The sequence below is a fragment of the Neomonachus schauinslandi genome, chromosome 3 (genome assembly GCF_002201575.2).
Source record: "Neomonachus schauinslandi chromosome 3, ASM220157v2, whole genome shotgun sequence".
Taxonomy (NCBI): Eukaryota; Metazoa; Chordata; class Mammalia; order Carnivora; family Phocidae; genus Neomonachus; species Neomonachus schauinslandi.
In genome coordinates this window covers 163,306,383-163,327,462 of record NC_058405.1, presented here as the reverse complement: position 1 = coordinate 163,327,462, position 21,080 = coordinate 163,306,383, and the positions used below count along the sequence as shown (strand labels likewise).

Genomic DNA, 21,080 nt, shown 5'->3' with positions numbered 1-21,080 from the left:
CTTCCTTTCTAGTGACTGGGGACAAAGAGGGGCTAGAAGACAAAACAAGGGAAGAAAGACCAGGCAAACAGGAGGAAAGAGGGTTAGAGTCAGGCACCTGGGGGGAGGCTGATGGAGAGAGGGGCCCAAGCCTCTGTGATCTAAATCTTGGAGAAGGACGACCGAGGGAGGGGACAGGGCCCAGGAAGGCCCCGGCCTGGCCATGCCCATTCCATGGCTTCTCGGGAGCTTATAAAGAGCTCCTCAGCTCTGAGGCAAGGAATGAAGGCACTGAATCCAAGGGAAAGAGATTAATCAATTCTCTTAGAATTCAGCACGAGGCAGAGGCTTTTGTTTGTTTTTTGTTTTGTTTTGGCAAGGAAGAAGCAAATGCAGCACTTTGCTTATTTGGGGAGGTGCTGTGAGCCATGGGGGGCCGCCACCGGCCGAGCCCTGAGGATGGTGAGGCTGACTGTGTGTGGCTGCCATCAGGAGATGCGAAGGAGTTCATCTGGGGAGGGGAGCTGGATTTGTCACGTGAATACATAATTGGAGCGTTGAGTGGATTTGAACTTTAACACAGCTGCTAATCCACAGCATATACACCACGCTGGTACCGTTTAGAAACACAGCACGTCTTATGTGTTTTTAATATCCAATTTTATCTTATCTGACCCCTTCATTTCTCAGCCTTGGCAGACAACACTAAGAAACCTTTCTTCCCCCTCCCCCCCCCCCCCCCCCAAGGCAATGACCCTGCCTTTGGACTCCCCCTGGGAGGCTGGCAGGGGCGTGAGTGTGGCTGTGCGTGGGCATGTGCACGTGCACGCACACACGTGTGTACCTGTCCGGTGAGGGGGCTGGTCTTCCCACAGAGGCACACGGTCACAGGCTTTGGGTGAGCCCCCTGATCACAGTGACCCCTGCCAGAAAGGGAGGCGAGGACACGGTCTCTCTGCTTAGACCACCTACCTGGCTGCCCGCCCCCGCCCCCCCAAGCTTCATTCTGCCGTCCCGTTTTGCTCACTCTGCTCCTACCCTTGCTCGGAACCAAATGAATGCTCGTTTAACACGGCCTCGAATTGTCCTTTGGGTTTCTGAGCCTGCTTCCTTCTTGGTTTCTTGTGTGCTCTCGACTTTGCACTCATATTTGCCCCTGCTCTCTGGACCCTTTGCTGACGGAGTACCAGCTTATTTTATTAAACTCTTTATACACTTCTCACCAGAGTGGGGGAAAAAACCCCCAAACAGCACTGAACCAGGCACCTGGGGAGACAGGCTGCTGCTGAGCTCATCAGTGTGGGCAAATGTCTCCACCTCCCCCAGGCCCCAATTTCTCCCTCCATTAAATGAGTTGATTTGTCAGGTCCTTTCTGGCCCCCAGATTCTAAGGCTTTCCACGTAAGAGTTTCCAACTAGAACTGCCCCAGCAGCGCTCATTTTGTAAAGGGCATTTTAATTGTCCAGGGTCCCTTAAAGACTAAGTGCTTTGGTGGACGAGGGCTGTGGGTTTTAATACACTTCAAAGAGTGCCCGGGACACACAGTGAGTGCCCCACTCAGAGGGAGAGTACACCTTGTTGATGTTTTCGCTCAATAACAGTCCCAATTATTAATAATGAAAAGTAATGAATAACAACACCCTAGTCCTTACATACTGTCTTTCACCCAATGATATCAAAGTGCAATTTATGAAAATCCATTTTTAATGAAATATTAAGCAGTTTCTATTTCTCCTGACCCAATGGATTTACAAGGTCTCTATTTTTCTCCCTGCATCTTCCTATTTATAGCTGGGAAATGCTATCATATATTATACATCTTTATGACTTTCTCAATGCTTCTGTGGTTTCAGAATCACCCTTCATATGTTTTCTGATCAAATTCTCGGAGATGGATTCTTGGCTTCTAGTCTAGGCATTGCAAGGTAAGGGGTTGTGTGCATGGGAAATGATGCCAGGAAATTGGTTTTATTCCCTATTCCCTGCCGACTCACTGAATCACTATAGGCAAATCAATAATCCTTAGATACCTTGGTTTCTCCTTCAGGAAAATGAAGTCAATAGCAGGCTTGCAGATAGACACTAAGCCCTCCCTGTTGGCTCCAGTGCCTGCAGAGCACCCAGGACCGATGTTAGAGTGGAAGCCAATAACACATGGGTCTCTGTTCAATGAATGGGGAGGCTTCAAATTGTGAAAGCCATTGACTCCCAAGACCCAAATTTTCAGGCCATAACTTGACCTGAAAGTTATCAGTGAGGTGTCCCTGATGCTAAGAAAACTCAGCGGGTCGTCAGCGTATGGTACACCCCGATAAGCATACACCAAATGTGATGATTCACATTATAACATCTGCTTTAAAAGCTGGATGTCACAGATGGTACGCATTTTTGTTAATTTTTAAAAGCAAAATGCTAATATGGTTGCTTTATCACCCAAAAGAAAACCAGAAGTGTGTTCAAGGTGTCTCTAGCTTTCTTAAGAGGTAAGGATAGTGTTGATCGATGTAATTATTAAATTGTGTGTGTGTGTGTGTGTGTGTTTATGTTGAACACAGATTTCTTCAAATGCATCTCTGCAAACCAAGTTTAAAAAGCAGTTCAGGGCACAAAGTGGTTTGGATAATCCATTTGGTGCCTCGCTGAATTCTGAACATAATCCAACACTTTCCAATTGATTCTTGAGACCTTTGGTTTATTTTCAGAAAGACAGAATCTGAAACCGGCAGCACTTCAAAGATTTTCTGATTTGCACCTCTGGGGGGGGGAGGGGACATGTGCCAATTAACTTGGCTGCTATCCAACATCCCAGTGTGGTGACTATCTATGTACCCCACCCAGGAAGAGAAAAAAAATCAACATGTTTTGACCATACCTATGAGCTCCTCTAGTACTATGTAAAATAAAAGAAGATAATACATGTGATCTAATAGGAAACATCTAGGCCGAAAGCATCCCTGATGGCTTTGAGGTCATCTTTTCTCTATTTTTCCACCCCATTTCTTGTCACAGCCACCCGTCCCTGTCGCCCTGTCCTTAAGTCTTCTTGGAAGAATATGCAGTGACTCGGGCGCCTGGGTGGCTCAGTCGTTAAGCGTCTGCCTTCGGCTCAGGTCATGATCCCAGGGTCCTGGGATCGAGCCCCGCATCGGGCTCCCTGCTCCGCGGGAGGCCTGCTTCTCCCTCTCCCACTCCCCCTGCTTGTGTTCCCTCTCTCGCTATCTCTCTCTCTGTCAAATAAATAAAAAAAATCTTAAAAAAAAAAAAAAGAATATGCACTGAGTGTTGGCCTGCCTATCTCGGAGGCCTCTAGGCAGGGGGGATTTGCCGCCAAGCCCAAGTTCCTCTCCTGTACACCACTAATCCCTGCCATCAGCATCTAGGTGCCCAGGATGGTGTGGACGCTCCATGTCCGTCACAGTCTTTGAGCTCCTCGGCACAGAGCTGCGGTGCAGGCTCGTGGTGGGAGTTGGCTATATGTAACCTTCCTCCACCAGGCGGGCCCTTCACCCGACAGATGCAGGCTCTCATTATGTGCACCGCCTCCCATTTGAGTAGGGCTTTGGTATGCAGTGCACACGCCTGTCTCTTCATTACCTATGGTGTGACCTATGGTTTATTCCTATTTTGCTGTAAATATCTGAACATGGCCAGCTCCAGGGACTGCAAAGAAAGCAGGAAATTTTTCAAAGACAATATAGTGCTGGAGCCCTGAGGTAGAAATTGTGCAGGAGACGGTCTTCTTCCTTTTCTTTTTTTTTTTTTTAAATAAATATTTCTCTCCACTAATAAATGTTTCATTGCATCCAAAGTTCTCCTTTTCGATCTACTTGGCACAGACATTCAAGGAGGAGGAGAACAAAGCAGGTAGAAAAGAGAGGTAGCAGAACAGAGGGCAGAAACTGGGGAAACCAATAGCACATTTTAAAAATTTCTCTCAGAAACAATTGAACTGACTCATCCTTATTGCAGAACCAAATGCCTGTCCTCTCTCCCCCACCCCCTTCCCCGGCATTTTCTCTAAAACCAGCTATTGCGTGCATACATAAAACTAAATTATTAATCAATGGACGCCATCCTGTTTAATTAATTTGTTGCACCAAACAGGCAAGGGGTGGGGGGCAGGGTAGGGGTGCGTTGCACGCGGGGAAAATGATGTTAAGGTAATGGACATTTTTTTTTTCTTTTTTGTAAATCATGGCCCTGACATTTCTCCCTTAAAACTCCTCCTTAAAGACTATAAAAAAATTTTTTTAAAGCTGCTTTCATTCTAGTGGATGTGGGAACTTAGCCAGACACAGAGTCAGAAGGGCTGTGTCTCATATATATGTGTATACATATACATATATGAGAGAGAGCAGTGGGGGGGAACTTAAGGGAGGGTGAGAATGGGGGTAGGGCAGAGAAAGTTCCCTAACCACCAAATGCTCATTTCTGACCATGATGCCCTCCTGTCTCCTGCCCCTTTACTGAGGGCTGTTTTTGTCATCAAGCAGTTCTGCTGATGCGGAGGAGACAGGAGCAGGAACGTGTCATGGGGTGTAGGGCGGGGGAGGCCGGTGGAGATGGGTGGGATGTGCACATCCCATCTGTGTGTGCCTTGTGGGACCCGTTAGATTTACTGCGGGATTATGTTACCCCCATTGAGACGTAGAGCCCTGGAACAGAGCATACTAACAGGATTAGGGTTTCGGGACTGGAGACAGGAAAGCACCAGGGAGGAGAGCAGAGGAGGAGAGGGGAGGAAAGCTCAGGGATTCGGGGCTGGAGGAGAGATGGGACATCAGAGCACTGGAAGGGAATGGCCAATGTCCTTCTGTAAAGGTCGGGGGAGAAACACAGATGTTCTCACCGGGTCGGCAGGGTTCTCCATACTGAAAACCTCTTGTGACATTGTCACATTTTTTGAGAAGGTACCTCTACCTTGCAGGTGGGCCGAAGGGGGAGCAAAAGGGTACGGGGAGTAAGGTTCCGGAGCCTATCTGCCATCTGCATTCCTCTTTGGAGCAATCTCAGCCAATCACAGAGCAGGGAAATGGTGATGTGTTCACCCCAGGGCTCATCTAGGAATGCTGGGGTGAGGGCAAAGAGTGTTTGCAGCCCAAGCAAGATCACTGTGCCCTTCGACATCCCCTGCTCACTTGCCCTGTCCTACTAGCCTCAGCGCAAAGCCGTGAGGTGGAAAGCACTGGGAATTTGGCATCGAGGCCGTAGCGCCAGGGAGGCTGGCCTCAGCTCCCAGAGACGACTTGGCACCCATGGGAGTTGGGTGAAGCCAGCCATGGGAGCCTGAGAGAGAAAAGGTTCCAAGCTTATGTATAATGACATTTTCCCTTGGGCTTCCTAAGTGGAGAGGCTAAAGGTCTGAGCTCATCCCATGGCAAATGGATAAGGGACAAACTTAATTACCTAGGGCCCTGGATTCTTCTTAGTTATAACTGAGGGGGGCAGAAAAACTGGGGGATATGAATGTCAAAAGGGCATTGGCTCTCTTTGGAATATAGAGAACCCCAGTTTGATGATGCAATCAGATGCATGACTTCTGAAGTCTGATGCCCATTCCCAGCTGACAGCTTGAGTCACTGTTGTAATCTTATATATAGTCAACTAAACTGCAATGAAAAGGATAGGGGAAAACCAGTCATCCACCAGGAGGTAAAAAAAAAAACAACAACAAACAAAAACACAGTACTTTTTGGAAACTCTAAGTTATTAATCGGAGGAATAATTGCATCCCTAACAGAAGAATGAAACTGAGAAGGGTAATGTTTATCTGAGGCAGCTTGAGTGCAGGACCCATCAGATGCGGAGAGAGGTCTGGATGACTTATCAGGTCCCTTCCAGACCTATGATTTTAAAAGAGGCAGATAAATATCCCATGGGGCCTTGTTACTTTTTAAATTGATAACTTGCTTCTGCTCAAGAAGAGCTTTGTGGGTCTAATACATTAATTATATCTGCAGAGAGCCTTCCATCTACAGATCCCAAGGTGCCCTGCCAACACAAGCTACAGCACCATTCTGTTTGGGCAGAGGCGGAAACACTGAGGCACGGAGCTATTAAGAGAAATTTCCAGGGTCACACGATGCATCCTCTAAGAAGATCTGAAAATAGACGCCACATGGTTCTGTTAGCTGACTGACTTGGGGGGTTTGGTTTTCTGACACTGCTCTCTCTCCTCCTAAGTCTCTGATAATTTCGAGGAGGGTACTAAATTCTCCAATGGCTTTCAAAGTGATTTGTTTTAATTTAGAAAATAAATATAGGACAGAGAATGTTTTGAAGTGGGGTGTGTATGTGTTTTGAAGGGACGTGGCCAAATCAAACGCGAAGCAACTTCTCTCAGCTCTACATCCTCGGGATTCTAGGAATCCGAACTCCAAACTGATGAGCCGGGCACGCTAATCCATGCTGTCCGAGCCCAGCTTTGCCCTTGGGTCTCCACAACGATGGAGGCTCTCCAGGAAAATGCACGCCTCTAGACCCCTAGACTGAAGATCTAGGAAGCCGGCTTCCCTCTGGATGTGAGATGACAGCAAGGCCTGGATCAGATTTCGGGAACATCTTCCTGGAGATGAAAGCCCTGTGACCAGGTGCCTTTCAAGGGGACTCCACAGTTCCCCATGTCCCCAGGGCAAATTACTCTGTCTCTAAGAGCTTCAATTCCAGTCTTTGAAACTCTGTTCCATTCTGAAGCCAATGAGGTGGTACCTGGAGGTTCTCTGATCCCCTTGGAGGCCATCACTGCCTTAATGGGATGAGCTTATTTAGCACATTTCTGCCACTCATTACAGGGTAATTCTGAAAACTCTTGGACCTCATCCCTGTCCTCACCCTCCCATCCTCAATCTGGCCATCAAGATATATTTAGCACCTCCACAGACTCTCTCTTTGAGCCCAAACTTCTTCCAAATACATCAGAACAGCCAACAGCACTGTGACTAACAGCAAGGTAACCAGGGCTATGTCAACAAGGAGATGCCCACGTTTACCAAATAAGGGAGAAATGAAGACAAGGCCTTTTGCCTAGACATCCTGACACTAGTCTTGGCCATGTTCCATCCAGTGTACACCCACAGAACTAGCCTTCAGAGGTGAGCGGGGTCCTGGCCAAGGCCTCGAGCCTCCAGCTACTGCCATTTTTCTCCCTGCCCTTCCTGTGGCTTGTGTGTACATAACTGTGCCCATAATTATAGACACATACGTGAACCTTCTAATACTGTATTTACAACACCATGTCTATGCTAGGGGTGTTATTAATATGGCTGGTGAAACCAAAAGCAATAGTTTTCTGCTTGTGGTTTCTGAAGAAATAGATGTGAAGCAATTTGTATAATCTAAGGGAGAACATGGGCTGGCTATGGGCTCCATCAGGCAGACAAGTGCTCTGCCTTGTGGTTATGCCATAAATATGCATAAGAGGGCCCACCCTATAGGAAAATCATAGGTTCCATATTTATGGCATGTGTAATTGGATAAGGGTTTGGGGATGTGTGGCCTGTGTAAATGGGCCGTGTTTTGCCAGGAGGATGCTTGCAATACCCCCCACGATAGTCAAATGCCTCTGTCAGAGGCAACCTCACCATGACCTGTTAGGTAGAAAGAGATGAAGAAGAGGCTGCTCACAGGCTGGGGGTAGCTGGAAAAGAGCTCCTTAGTCTTCCTCACTTCCTGGCCACAAGAAGTCATTCCCCCGTAGGCCCAGGCTTTGCCTCGGCCCAGCCTGGGTCCACCGCGTAAATCCTGTATTGCAAGGAAACAGCATAGCCATCGCCCACCACCTTCAGCACTCATTAATCTTGTTTTTCTCCGATTTCCCCAATTCCCTGGTCTTTGGTACATAGCACTGGTGTTGACAGTGACCAGGGAATTGAAATCAAGTTCCCACATTTCTGCCCCAAACATCACCATCCCCTCTTCACACCCTGTGCGCGGATTTGCTTCTGCAAACCCTCCCCCTGCACCGCAGAGCGGAGCGCGCGGCCGCCTCTACCTCTGCTCTGCTTTGCTCACAGGTCCTGCTGTCTGAATGGTGCTTGCAAGCCCACCACCTAGCCCCAGTTAGCTTGGCACGGCGCCCACCCGCCGGTGGCTACAGAGAGAAGCTCAGCAGTAGCGGCCGTTATAGACGGGGCACATACGAAGCCTCTCCCCACCCCTCCCCTGCTCCCAACTCCCCTCCTCAGCCACCTCCCCTTCGTGGCAGCAAATCAAACTGCAGCAGACCTGACAAATCTATTCGGCACGGTTCACTCAACTATTTCCACCCGAGCGGAGATCAACCCCGGAGGGGCGGAAGGGCAGGTCTCCCTCGTCGCCCACCGCACCCGCAGTGGGGCAAGGCAGCGAGGGGAGGGGCCAACGCCTAATTGGCAGGCCTTACGTTCTCCTGTCGCCTTCTAGGTAGTCAGAGAATGAATATCTAATGGGGGAGAGAAAGGGTTTTTTCCTCTGCCCAGTGCTTTTTATGCGGGCAGGACTGATTCACTAAAAGCCAAAAACAACAACAAAACAAAAATGAAATTACCCTTTGGCTCCTGCGGAAAGAAATCTAGCCAAGGGTGAGAAGGGGAGGTGAAAGAGAGGGAGAGAGAGAGAAGGATATATCCAATATGAAAAAGTTGAGAATGATTCCAAAGGAGCCCAGCAAGCTAAATTCAGTTCCCAGGAATATCTTCCCTGCAGAACGAATACCAGGGATAAAGCCAGGGAGGACAGCATTCTGTCAAAATGTGCAGTGCTAAGGTATTTCCAAAAGCAGATTTCCTACAAATAGTGTTTTAAATAGCATCCCAGTCCATCTGCGTGCTTTTAAAATCAGCTTATGCTACAGGATCCCTCTGGCCAGCGCTGCTTAGTCATTGAGCCTGCACAGGGAGGCAGTCAGGTGAGCCTCCTCCTTCTCCCCCAGGACCCACTCCTACTCAGCACTGGCCCTCGCCTGCCTGGCTGAGCTGTCAGCTTCTACCAGTTTCGTACTGAAAAGGGTGGGTGAGGAGAGAAGGCATGGGAAAGTGTCAGGGGGATGAGTTTTCAATTAGCAATAATCGCGCCTCGGATAAACCTCATCGGCTACGATACTGCCATTGCGCCAAGCTCGTCAGGGGCATGAGGACTCAGTCCCTTGCCCAGAGCATCCAGGGCCAACTCAGCCTTGCCCTTTCCAAGCGATATTTGCAACTGAAACAAAAGAAGTCAAGGAGAAGCCAGACCTGGTTGACCATGTCAAGGTGGGGAGGTCTTTTAACTGCTAAAATACCTCACTTTCCTGGTCTGTGAAATGAAGAAATTGTGTGTGTGTGTGTATGTGTGTGAGAGGGAGAGAGAGAGAGAGAGAGAGAGAGATACCTGGTAATATCCAGAAGCTGTGATTTCCAGATGAATGGTGCCATGTTACTATGGCGATTTTAGTAATAATAATAAAAAAAAATCCACTGCTTTAAAAACTCACACTTCCTGAGTGAATCATTGCCGACATCACAGTTCTGCATCTTCTCCGTCCAACATTTCCAGTCTCGGCAGCGAGGGCAAGCAACCTCGGGGCAGTGGCAGGAGCCGAGGAGGCCGTGTTTGGAAAAGATCGCTGGCCTCTCTTGGGTTGGTCACATGCGTCCCGTTTTGACAATTCGCAGCTCGACAGGCCAGGGGCCCCGCCCGGCAGAAAGAGGAGAGTCCCTTTGCCTGTCCCTGCTTCCATTCAGGGAAGGATGGGCACTGTCCTCCCAGAGCAGAGAGCCAGCGCATGACAGAGATCGTCCCTTGCCCGGGCGAGACCACCAGCTGTTCCCAATGAGCCCCCCATGTGCCGAGCGCACCCCATAACCAGGATTGGCGGAGCCGGCCACAGGCCTGCTCACCGCCAGGATGCCGCGTGTCCTACGAAAGCCAAGCGCCCCACATTCATCCATGTGTACAACAGAAGCCCCGCATCACCCACACGGACACACCTCCGAGGACCACAGACACTGAGGGCACCAGCTGGGAGAGTTCAATGCCTTGCTGCCAAGCATGATTGCCAGTTCAGATCCCATCCCCGACAAACTGAATTTCTCCTCATTATTTATTGTCCTCTTTCTTCTTCAGGACATTGTGATTTCCTCCCAGGATTTGTGCCCTTTCATTTCTAGACCTCGGTAACTCCTGAACCACAGTTTCATGTGGTTTTGTGATTGTTAACCCAGCATGTGGAAGGGACTCAGGCCATAAATGCTCAATGAATCCTGTACTGGAAGGTGCAGACTGGGGACACATTTTCTCCTTCATTTGCAGTCAGAGGGCACTCTGCAAGCTCGCACTGGCTCGCTCGCTCACTCTCTCTGCAATGCCACACGCCACAGAAGCCAGGCTGTCGGAGAAACTGTGTTTTCCAATCGCTTTAGCGTAAGGAAGAATATTTTCAGGGCCACCGCCTCCCATGCCTCCATCAATTATTTGAGCCTCACCGAACAAGGCCTCCTCCCCTCTGTGGGGTCACCTGGCAGCTCCTCTCGTCCCCAGACTCCCGCAAACCCCAACACCCCAACGTGCCTGCGAGGCGGGGAGGGAAATGGGTTTACCTTGTGGTTTTTGCCATGCCGGTAGACCATCCAGTCTTCCCCGTTAGTGCTGACCTCCAGCTTGTAGGATTTGACATAGTAGCCATTCTGCGTTTCCCTGGAAATCGCTCCCTGTGTTGCAATGGCCGTGAGCATGGTTAGAAAGCGCAGGTCCACCTGAGGAAGAGGGAAGGAGGAATCAGGGACCCACGGCTCCTGACAGGAGGGCAGCAACCTCTTGCTTTTCCTTCCAAGGACAGAACTGTCGTACTTCGCTTACGACTCGTGTCTGTGATCCACCAGAATCAGAGGGATCAGTACCAGTCTGCAATTCCAGACTGGATGGTCAAACTCAACTTATCTGGCCCTAAATTGGACACCTTTGAAATTGTACCTGGATGATTGTTCTTTTTTTCTCTTTTTTTTTGCAAATTTGAACGGACAGTATTCAGTTTATCTTAAAGGGATCCTCAAACATCTAGAACTGTGACCTCTTCTTTTTGAACTACAGCCTGCCCTGCATAGTAAAAGCAGATGCTGTTTAAAGAAACAATGGCTAAATCCACTCCACCCACTCCAGTCCAGTCCAAGCCAATTCACTTATGATGCCCTAGTTGCAACGTCTCAGCTCGGGGCTGCCTCGCCTCCCCTCCCCTCGGTCCCTCACTCCATTGTGTATTTAGTCCCTCAGGTCACTAAAGGGTCAAAGGGCATCCAGAGTCTACCCAAGCAATTAGGCTTATGCACCTTATTAGGCTTATCCCGACCTTTGGCTCGATGAGGAAGATGACCCACATTTTAAGGCACCTCTCTTCCCACAACACCAAACCCATTTGGAAATTGCTGGATGTCATTCCTTTGCTGGCCGCAGTGTTTCTTAACGGCAACCTCCGTGTGATCAAAATTTAGCCAGCGCTCACTGGCCAAATTTGATTCAGGAAGCATTTATTGGTACTTGATATGTGCTCGGCATATTATGCAATTCAAAAGAAGCATGCAGTACTGTATATGCACACGATAAACAGCTGGAGGCCATACGAGAAAGCTTAGGGTTGAGGACCAAAAATAAGAAGTAGAATCTGTGGAACATTGATTATAAAAGAGAACGTTCTGGAAGCTTTGCAGGAAGGATGAGAAGGGTTTTTGGAGCAGCAGAGAAGAGATAGTGACAAATGGCCTTAGGGTTGTGCTGTTAGGACCTCTGTGGACTCCCGGGAAGTTTCTAAGTGGTACTTGTCCCTGTCCTGTTGTCTGCTCTGCCATGTCCTTCTCAGAGCAGAGGTCATCGGGTCACATCAGAACTAGGACCGGCTTGTCAATGGGTCACAAGGCTGTCCGGTGTGTGTCATAAAAGCAGTCATTGCCCTAGCGTGGACCTAGCAGCTCGCTCTTCCCCGGAGATGAGAACCGGACCAGTCTATAGTCTTAGGGGGGGTTATTCAACATACACTGCAAGTCTTATTCAGAACAAAAGCAAACAATAGTCTGAATAGACGCTGCAGAGCATCTGGGCAACTAGAGCTTCATTCCCGGTAGTGACATTTTCCCATGTGTTCTTCTGATAGCTATGTGAAAAACCTTCCTGGCAGGGCTCCCTCCAAACAGCAAAGATCATGAGAAGCTGCCATGCTCAGCTAGCAACTCAACAAGTCTGCCCTCAGGAAAAAGCCCTCCCCCGACCAAGTCTCTGATGCCTCCTTGTGCCAAGAATGAGGAAGATCTGGAACTGTTTATAGAATGTTCCTTGGATATCTATACTAAGAGGCAAACAGCACCCAGGCCAAACAACTTCTCCAAGGCCTGGTAATCTTCACAAGGGGTGGCAGTATCTGTCTTATCATCATTTTATCCCAGCAGTTAGCACAGCGCCTGGCTGAGTCTATTTGTGCCTGGTACATGTGGGTGTTTGGATGGATGAATGAATGGAGCTCTCGAGTATGCTGTGTTTATTTTCTTTGTGTCCTCTGTCCACTCCAGCCGAGCCACCTCCCTCGCCCACCGGTACGCTCACACTCGGCACACCCTCTGGTATTGGAGTAAGTACCTGGAGGTACTCCTTGCTAGAATCCAAGTTGGGGGTCCAGCCATTGTCATCGCCATGGAGCCGGCTTTGTTGAGGTGTCCACCTTTCATCAGAGTAGGTAGATGAGGCACTAATCTGTTCATTAGCAATCCGGCCAGATTCCATTCCCAGAGGCACATTGCACTGGAAGTCTGGGGAAGGGAGAGGGTCAAGGGCAGAGTTATGTCTCTTAACCTCAAACTCCTGGTACCTCCAAAATGTTGCTGCCTTCTAGGGACAAGTCCTTGCAGAACTCCCTCATCTTAAAGACCTAATTATACACTCACATTTTGAAAACAAGTCATAGAGCTTGATAACCCCTCTGGGTCTGAAAGAAACTAAATTGGACCTAAAAGAAGTCAGGCTGTGGGTAAATAAGAATCATCATACAAATTAAAAATACAATCTAAAGCATAGAACTGTTGGTGCTGCAGGCTACGGATGCTCACAGACGCCAGATGCACCGTTATTGAAATACAGGTAAATGTGTGATAGACTCGTGGCAATCTGGGTGGGCTGATACATCGTGGGAAGCCTGCTTTCTTCTTCATAAACACCCAGGAGGCACTTCTGCTTCTCTCTTTCACTCAACTGTCTCGAGTTCTGGCACAGAAGACCGACATTACAGAGCAGTGAATACCCGTCTTTGGGACATCTCTCCCTGAGCACGGGCACATCACTCTCTTCCCCTGTGCCACCTGCCTCGGCAAATGGACCTGGAAGTCACTGACTCTGGCTACGCACCATTAGTTCAACTGCTGTCCTTCCCATGGATACTGCAGACACACTGGTCAGTACCTGCGTGTGCAGGTGTCTGACAGAGACTAGCAATTTTTTCGGGTATCAAACCCATTCTTGAGCTCCGTGACTGCGCTGGCCATTTGCAGCACTTGGTGCAAATGTGCAATACTGTTTTCCTGTCACCCAATCTTCATGAGCTCTTTGAAGAAGAACAAAAGCAAAACCCAGAACAAGACCCATCGCCTTTCCAGTAGGCCAGGCTGCCATGTCTGTGGGTATGCACATGGTAAGCTGTCTATAACCATGGCAAGATTTCCCCAGCTCCAATCCTCCCTAAAGTATTTCTTTGGGACTTAAAGTTTTCACTAGGGTCTCTAAGTATAAATGGCAGCACATCTGAAGCATGTGTCCTAGAGGAGCTGATCTGAAGATGTAGTTCAGAGTAGATGTGGATGGAAGCAGGAGACTCAAGGTCTAGATGGGCATTTCCAGGACAGCTGGGGTCGGAGCTACACTTTAGGCTTTGCACAGTACCTGGCACACGGTAGAAGCTTAGAAACTGTGTATACTGAAGCATGACGTGGGAGTCCAAGCATATACCAGTCTAGTGAGAGAAACTCTATCCAGGGCCAGAGATGTTTAATGTAAAATACATATATGAAGGAGGTTTACAAATTGCTCAGTTTTCTGACAATGGCTGCTGAGGCTTAGAGAGGGAGAGAAGACTCAAAAAATGTTAGCCCAGGGTGGGGACTCTATGTAGATATCCTAACTCACCTCTCTTTCATTCACAGATGAGAAAACTGAAGTGGGAGATGGTCCTGTGACTTACCCGGGGAATAACTAATTCTTGGTGCACATACTTACTTTCTAGAGAAATGAGTACTTGGCCCACATGGGTTTGACTCTTATTAATCTCTGCCTAGCAAGAGGATATAGCCCCCATTCCCGGAATTCAGAGGTTACTAAGAATTCTGGAGAATTCCCCTCTCCTCCCAAAGGCCAGCCTCTTTCCACCGTACATCTCACAGCCCTGATGGAAGGACAGGACAGAGGTTCCCAACTCGCCAACTCACTCTCTGGCGGCTCTTGGTGAACCAGGTAGTAGCGTGCAGAGAAGCCATCCTTGGCCACCGCCATGTCCGTGTGAAAGGTCAGGGAGAGGATCCCTGTCGACGAGCGGAGTTCAGAGGGTGTTTTGGTCCCACAGTACTTGCCAATGAGAGGGCCAACTGGACAGGCAGGACAAAGGCAGGTCAGCAGAAATGGAAATGTCAAACACCATTTTCAATACATTCACCCTTTGCCACAATCACCAAGTTGCTCCACAGAGTACCCTTCGGGTATGCCTTGGCATAAAAGAATGACCAAAGGTAGGTCTTAAGAACAATGTCTAATATTTTTCCTGTACATTAAAAAGTACAGTTGACCCCTGAACAACACAGGTTTGAAGTGCATGGACCTACTTACACATGGATTTTTTTTTTTGACAAATACAGTACTGTAAATGTATTTTCTCTTCCTTATGATTTTCTTAATACCACTTTCTTTTCTCGAGGTTATTTTATTGTAAGAATACAGTATATAATACATATAACATACGGAATATGTGCTCATGGACTATTTATACTATTGGTCAGGCTTCCGGTCAACAGTAGGCTATTAGTAGTTAAGTTTTGGGGAGTCAGAAATCACGTGTGGATTTTCGACTGCATGGGAGACTGGCCCTCTTAATCCCCGCGTTGTTCAAGGGGCAACTGTACTTTTTTCCCTGTTCAAGGGGCAACTGTGTTTTCCCTGACCTGGCCTCATTTTCTTCTCTCGCTCTGTTCTGGGGACAGGCGGGAAAGCTATCATGATAATGCCCGTCTTACAGAAGAATGAACTGAGGTTCGGGAAGGTCATATGACTGTTCCACATTCATACGGCTAGGAAATAACAGAGCTGAGACTCACACCCAAGTTTTCGGACTTAGTCTTATGCTCTTCTCAGGAAATGAAACTGCTTAGTCATCAAGCCTCCCTCACAGAGCAAAACGCTGAGGCTGACTACGAAAGTGAACGATTGGTTTTCTCACCAATACTGACTATAAAGACCTACGCTGGTCTCCACCTGAGAAGTACCAGTTCCACTGGGCCTTGGGTGATACACCTTTTTGACATCTATGACTGTTCTAATAATAGTAAAGTCATAGTAATAATAATGATGATGAAAGCAGCTTATTTATACGGATAGGACACAGGGTTTAACTGAGCTGCCCAGGATTGCAGAGCTGCCTTATAGCAGACCCAGGATCCAGACTTAGTCTGGCTCTAGCATCCTATTTGGGCGGAGATGGTGGTCACGGAGTCACTTTCCATGGAAATCCTGACAACCTGGGGCAGAAAAGAACATTACCCATAGGCTTTCTCATCTTCACCCAAGTATCTACTCAGTCTCGTCCTATCCTTCTCCAAAGAAATATTTCCAAGAAAGGAAACTGCCTTTCTGCAATTTCTCTGAAATCATCCTTGGTGAAGAATAAGAAAGAAAGTCATCATGGGTCATACACAAACCCTAAGGAGCTTTGAAGTCTTTGTTCTCTCTTTTTATTGTTACCAAAGCAATTCATAGGCAAAGATGAAGCTACTGAGAAGGGCCTCGTGACGGCGACATCACTCACCATGCGGAATGCCGTCCCAGATGTCCAGCCAATCGTATTTGCAGTCTCCTTCTCCCACCTGCAAAGGGTCGTGCTCCAGGTCAAAGGTCAGGAACTGCAGGATGATCTCCATCTTGGGTTTGGCCAGGATGGTAAAGGTGCAGTCCAAGTTGTGTGGGTACTTCTCGGGAAATCCAGGGGACTCAATGGTCCCATTGGGGCTTGTGAAGTTTCTGGAACAATCTTCGGAGCCTGTGTGTAAAAGAGAACTGTAGCATTACGGAAAGAGAAGAAGATGCCTTTCTTTGCTGCCTCTGTCACACGGGTTAGTTAAGTGTTTGAGCCCCGATCCCCCTCCTCATAAGGTTTTTGTTTCCACTGGAGTGGCCCTTGAAGCAACATACTCTTCACATCCACGTCTCAAGCCTTTAAGCCAGACTCCCTTTAGGAGAGAAATTAGGGGAGGAGAGATGGCGTGCTCTACATAATAGAGGATGAGCAGCAATTGAGGAGTTGGGGAGTAGAGGGGGGTCAGAAAGAAGTGTGTGTGTGAGATTCAGAGAGAGAGAGAAAGGGAAAAATAGAGAGATTCTCTTGAAAAGAGGAACAGAGTCTTCTTTCTCAATTACTCAGCTGCTTGCTCCAGAAATGTAAGTTATTTCAATCCTTAAGGAAGGCTTGCTGATTGCCAGCAGGGAAAACAATGTTACCCCTTATTTATTGCTGACCTCAACACTAGCCCCTATTGTACCAGAGCCAACTAAGTGCCCCCTTCTCCCTCCAAGATCCAAGGTGCCTCAGGGGAGGGGCAAAGGGGAGCTTGGGTCTCATTCATGTCATGACTATATTAAAACGAGCTGCTCTGTAGTGGCCAGACAATTAACAATCAACTTCTGTAGCTGGTGGATCACAGCAGGGCGTTGGGGATGTTAAAGGCCGCTCCAGCAGCAAGTTTGAAAAAATGCAGCAGTATATTAACATTTGGAAGGCTTCTGGTCCCTTTGTGGTGGGGATGGCCTTGTTTCTCTCCGAAGCTCTTGTGGCTGCTTTCTTGGGACTCGGGGAGGCGTTCCTATTAAATGGGGCACACATTCGCATCCCCGTGTGGGCTTGGACGGCAGTGGGAGCTCTAAGAGGATTATAGCCACCAGATCTGCGAATGCCTCTAGGTGGAGTCACATTAAAAGGGCCCTCATGGGTTTTCACCCAGGGCGGGCCTCAGGCCGGTCCAGGGACACTGCAGCCCAGGCCACGGGCCCACGGAGCAGCCCCGGGCCAGAGGTGATACCAGTCAATGCTGCGGATGTGAAGGCCAGACAACCACAACTGATTTCACTACGTTCTGATTTTAAAATTAAAAAAAGGTAGCAGGATTCATGAGGAGGATAATAGGCACTCTAAGCATGAAGAAAAAATACAGAAATACTCGATAAACCAGGTGTTTACTGGCAGGAAGTGTCCTCTGGGGATCCCGCTGAAATAGAACTGTGTGATGTCAATACACTGATCTTTGCCCGCAGCGATGTCTTCATCGGCAGCTCCTGGAGCAGCCCCTCCATGGGGCTCTTTATTAATGATGGCTCTCTGGGAAGTGCACAGGTCTGACTTGGAAAAGGTGCCATGCAAATAAGTGGGTCAAGGGGGACCGCAACTTCCTTCAGCATCAGACGGGAAATTCCAACATCCCTACCTGCCCATCCGTCCCCTCTACCCTTCCCACCAGCAACCAGCGCTCTGCCCTGGCAGTGTGGGGACCCGCGACAGCTGGGGCGAGAACTAACCTTTTCAGGATTCTGAACACTCCCTAAGCACCACATCTGCATCTTGGAGGCTCTGCACTCCGTCAGGGGCAGGGCGGCCCCGTGGGCAGCCAGGGCCAGAGGGCTGAGCGGGGACGGCCTTTCCCCAGTTTGTTTACCACCGAGCCCCCAGCTTTGTTTACTGTCTAACCCCACACTCTGGAGGGCCTCCTCGAGGGTCCAGGATGAGGCGGTTGGGTAAAGCCAAGCCAGCTGGCAGGTGTCTGGGGGGCTGAGAGGAATCTTGAAAAGGTTAGTGTGTACTGCCATTGTGCGGCCTCCTCCATGTGGGTCACTTAGCCAGAGGAAATTAACTCTCTCTCCACGACTTGCTTTCAGAGCTAGAAAAGGCATCCTGACATTCCCTCCTCGGGTTTGCTCTCTTGTCATTCCCTTTCAAGGCCAGCGGAATCCCCATCCCCCCGGGGAGTGGGGAATTTTTGGTAGAATCTTTCTTTGGTTCCTCCCGTCCACGGGGGACAAAGTTTTCCACCATGGACACCCAGTAAGCCCGAGAGACGTCTGGAGCCTGTGCGATTTTTCCACAGTTTCCAGGGTTCTGAGGTCCTGCACTTGAGTGGTCAGAGATTTTCAATATGATATTCTTTTTTTTTTTTTTAAAGATTTTATTTACTTATTTGACAGAGAGAGAGACAGAGTGAGAGGGAACACAAGCAGGGAGAGAGGGAGAGGGAGAGGGAGAAGTAGGCTTCCTGCTGAGCAGGGAGCCCGATGCGGGGCTCGATCCCAGGACTCTGGGACCATGACCCGAGCCGAAGGCAGACGCTTAACGACTGAGCCACCCAGGCGCCCCTCAATATGATATTCTTAAGGCAAATCAAACAAACAGAAGCCACCAAAAAGAGTGTGTATCCCTCTCTGCCACATGGCTATACGTGGGTATATCCTCTGGCTTATTTTAAACAAGGAAGAAAACCAGTTTTATCCTTTCTGTGCCGAACAATCAAACTTGTCCATTACAGTGGTGCCTTCATCTGTAATCATGCCACTCACAGTTTGGACTGTGGGCAAAGTGTCAGAAAGCAGGAAGCCGAATAGTAACTGTGGAGAGGAGAGCTCAGAAGAGGGGACCCTCTTGGGACAAAAGTGGAGTCTTGTAGACTTCTAGCTCATCCAAGATCCTTTTCTGCCATGTGTTAAAAGAATTAAAGGTTAAAAAAAAAAAGCTCAGTCAACAAATACTCCAGTTCACTCAATGCTAAGACTGTCCACGCAAGCTGGGGGATTTGGGCTGCAGTGAATGATTTTGTACCAAAGGACTCTGGTGTGAAAAATGCCCACTCCATGTTCTTCCACCGTCAATGTTACAATAACTCTGCAAGCGAAAGAAGAATCTGCATGCATAAAGCTATTTAAAACATGGTGGATTTATCCCAACGGAGCTTGGCCTGACCTTGAAAAGTGAATTCAGTTCAGGGAGGAGTAGGGGGCATTCTCCAAGCTTTCTCTATCTGTGAATGACCCCAGGGCTTTCAGTTTCTGAAATGTCACTGGATACCGGAAAAGAAAACTTGATCTTGAACTTTGGTCAAAAGAGTATCAGAAAATGAACGAACAAAAAAAAAAACCACGTTTTCCAGTGATTCAGCATCCAGTGTTACTTTTAAAGTTATTTTAAAATTCCTTTCTCTATTATGCTCATGATTGGGCAATCTGAGATCCTTTAAGTGTGAGAGCTGTTTTGGTTTGCTCTTTTATATGTGGACAGTCTGGTATTACATCGACTCTTTTATAAACCACTTCATTCAGGGCAGACAGGAACCTCCCACTCTAGCCACATGCCCCCTGTCTGTACCTGAGCTGCGGGGTTGCGTCTGTCAGTAGAATTCTGCAGCTGAGCCTGGCCAGGGCAATGTGCAGTCGCAGGCTTCCACGGTCCTCGGTATGGTTATTTTGTGTGTCTGTGTTTACAGTCCCCCCTTCTTTCTCTTCATGAATCTGACTAGCAAACATAGCTGTGTTTGTTTGGATTTCTTCAGCATGTTCACGCATTTCTTTCATGTTCTGTGGATGATGTAAACTTTGTGTATTTTCTTTCAGGACTCTGACAGTGAAAATGTGGGGGCAGGGAGGGCATGGCACCTGGAGGAATGCTCATCCTCCTAGACTTCTCAGCTTTGAATTTTGTAGCCCGCACACGTATGTGTTGTATACCGGGTTGATTTTCATGCCGAGAGCTGTTCTCTCAGGCAGGCATGATGGGAGGAGACAGTGGCCCCCAAGAAGACCACTGGGTTCTCATTTTCTCTCTTATGGTCCCCCAGAGATTTGACTGTTGTTGGTGGGCTATCTCCCACTGCAGGAATCTCTCTCCTCCTTCTTTAGGCCATCCTGGTCCTTGAAGTGGGCTGCCCCATTGCTCCACGCCCAAGCCACCTGCCATGGGCTGGCGTTCTTGCGTCTAGGCATCCACAGACTAGCGGTCTCAAAATAGTAGTGCTCTGTTCTGCTACCCTCCTGGGCGTCTTAACTTTTAACCTCATCCCTTCCAATGTGCATCATGGATAGGGTTCACATTCACTCCTACTGCGGCTTTCTGGAGAATATGGCACCATCCTTTGGGAAATACTAAGTCCAGAAGCCTGAAACAGAGATGAGCTTTAATGGTCCTGCTCACCCTTGCTGAGACTTCCCTGGGCCAGCTCCCCGGAAGACCTTGCTTAGAGCTGCTTTCCTTTTCCTGTCAGCACAGGGTTGCTGAGTGATGGCGTTAGCACTGGGGACCTGGCTATCGAATTGACCTCCCAGATGCCCCGCTTGCCAAGCCACTCAATGGAGCCCTCGTTTTCATAACCGGAGCATGTTAATCGCACTCTTACTCAGTGCTGACTCCTACTGCCTCACATTATCGGTTTCCTCTCAATTTACGTAGCTATTTACCTATGTTCATCCAACGACATCCACTGCGCGTCTGTTACGTGTGAGGGTTTACATACCTGTTTGCTCACTAGAAGAGAGCAAACATCCTGTTTTATTCCTTTCTATCTTCTCTCTCCTCATTGCTTCCCAGCCGAAGAGGGTATGATGAATGTTCCAGCTAAGCTGGTGGACTGACTGATTGGAATCTTGCGCAGGACTCTAGGGACTATGGATCGAGGCATTCAGGAGCCTCACAACAGCCCCTGGGACACTGGACACACAGATTGTCGGTCCCTATGATCTCATGTGGCTGGGAGCGTGATGACCCATGACAGACAGACCTTCTTGGGACTTGTGCCCCGGGACAGTCTGTGCTCCCACTCTGGCTCGACGATGGCTTGACATAGTTCCCCCGGCCCGCCCCTTCATTGGATTCTACGTTCTT

General features: G+C 48.6%; 1 protein-coding gene and 1 pseudogene across 5 annotated transcripts in view; both read right to left on the bottom strand.

Moving 5' to 3' along the window:
* NRP2 (neuropilin 2) overlaps nt 1-21,080 on the bottom strand; it is a 111,040-nt gene that overhangs the window by 54,494 nt on the left and 35,466 nt on the right. For all 5 annotated transcript variants that reach the window (XM_021702747.1, XM_021702748.1, XM_044913704.1 and 2 more), the window contains exons 4-7: nt 15,978-16,208; nt 14,392-14,547; nt 12,557-12,726; nt 10,534-10,689 (exon numbers count right to left, since the gene is read on the bottom strand). In XM_021702747.1, the coding sequence (XP_021558422.1) occupies nt 10,534-10,689; nt 12,557-12,726; nt 14,392-14,547; nt 15,978-16,208 (713 nt within the window). The remainder of the gene's footprint in view (nt 1-10,533; nt 10,690-12,556; nt 12,727-14,391; nt 14,548-15,977; nt 16,209-21,080) is intronic.
* Nucleotides 8,927-9,075, bottom strand: LOC123324359 (annotated as a pseudogene).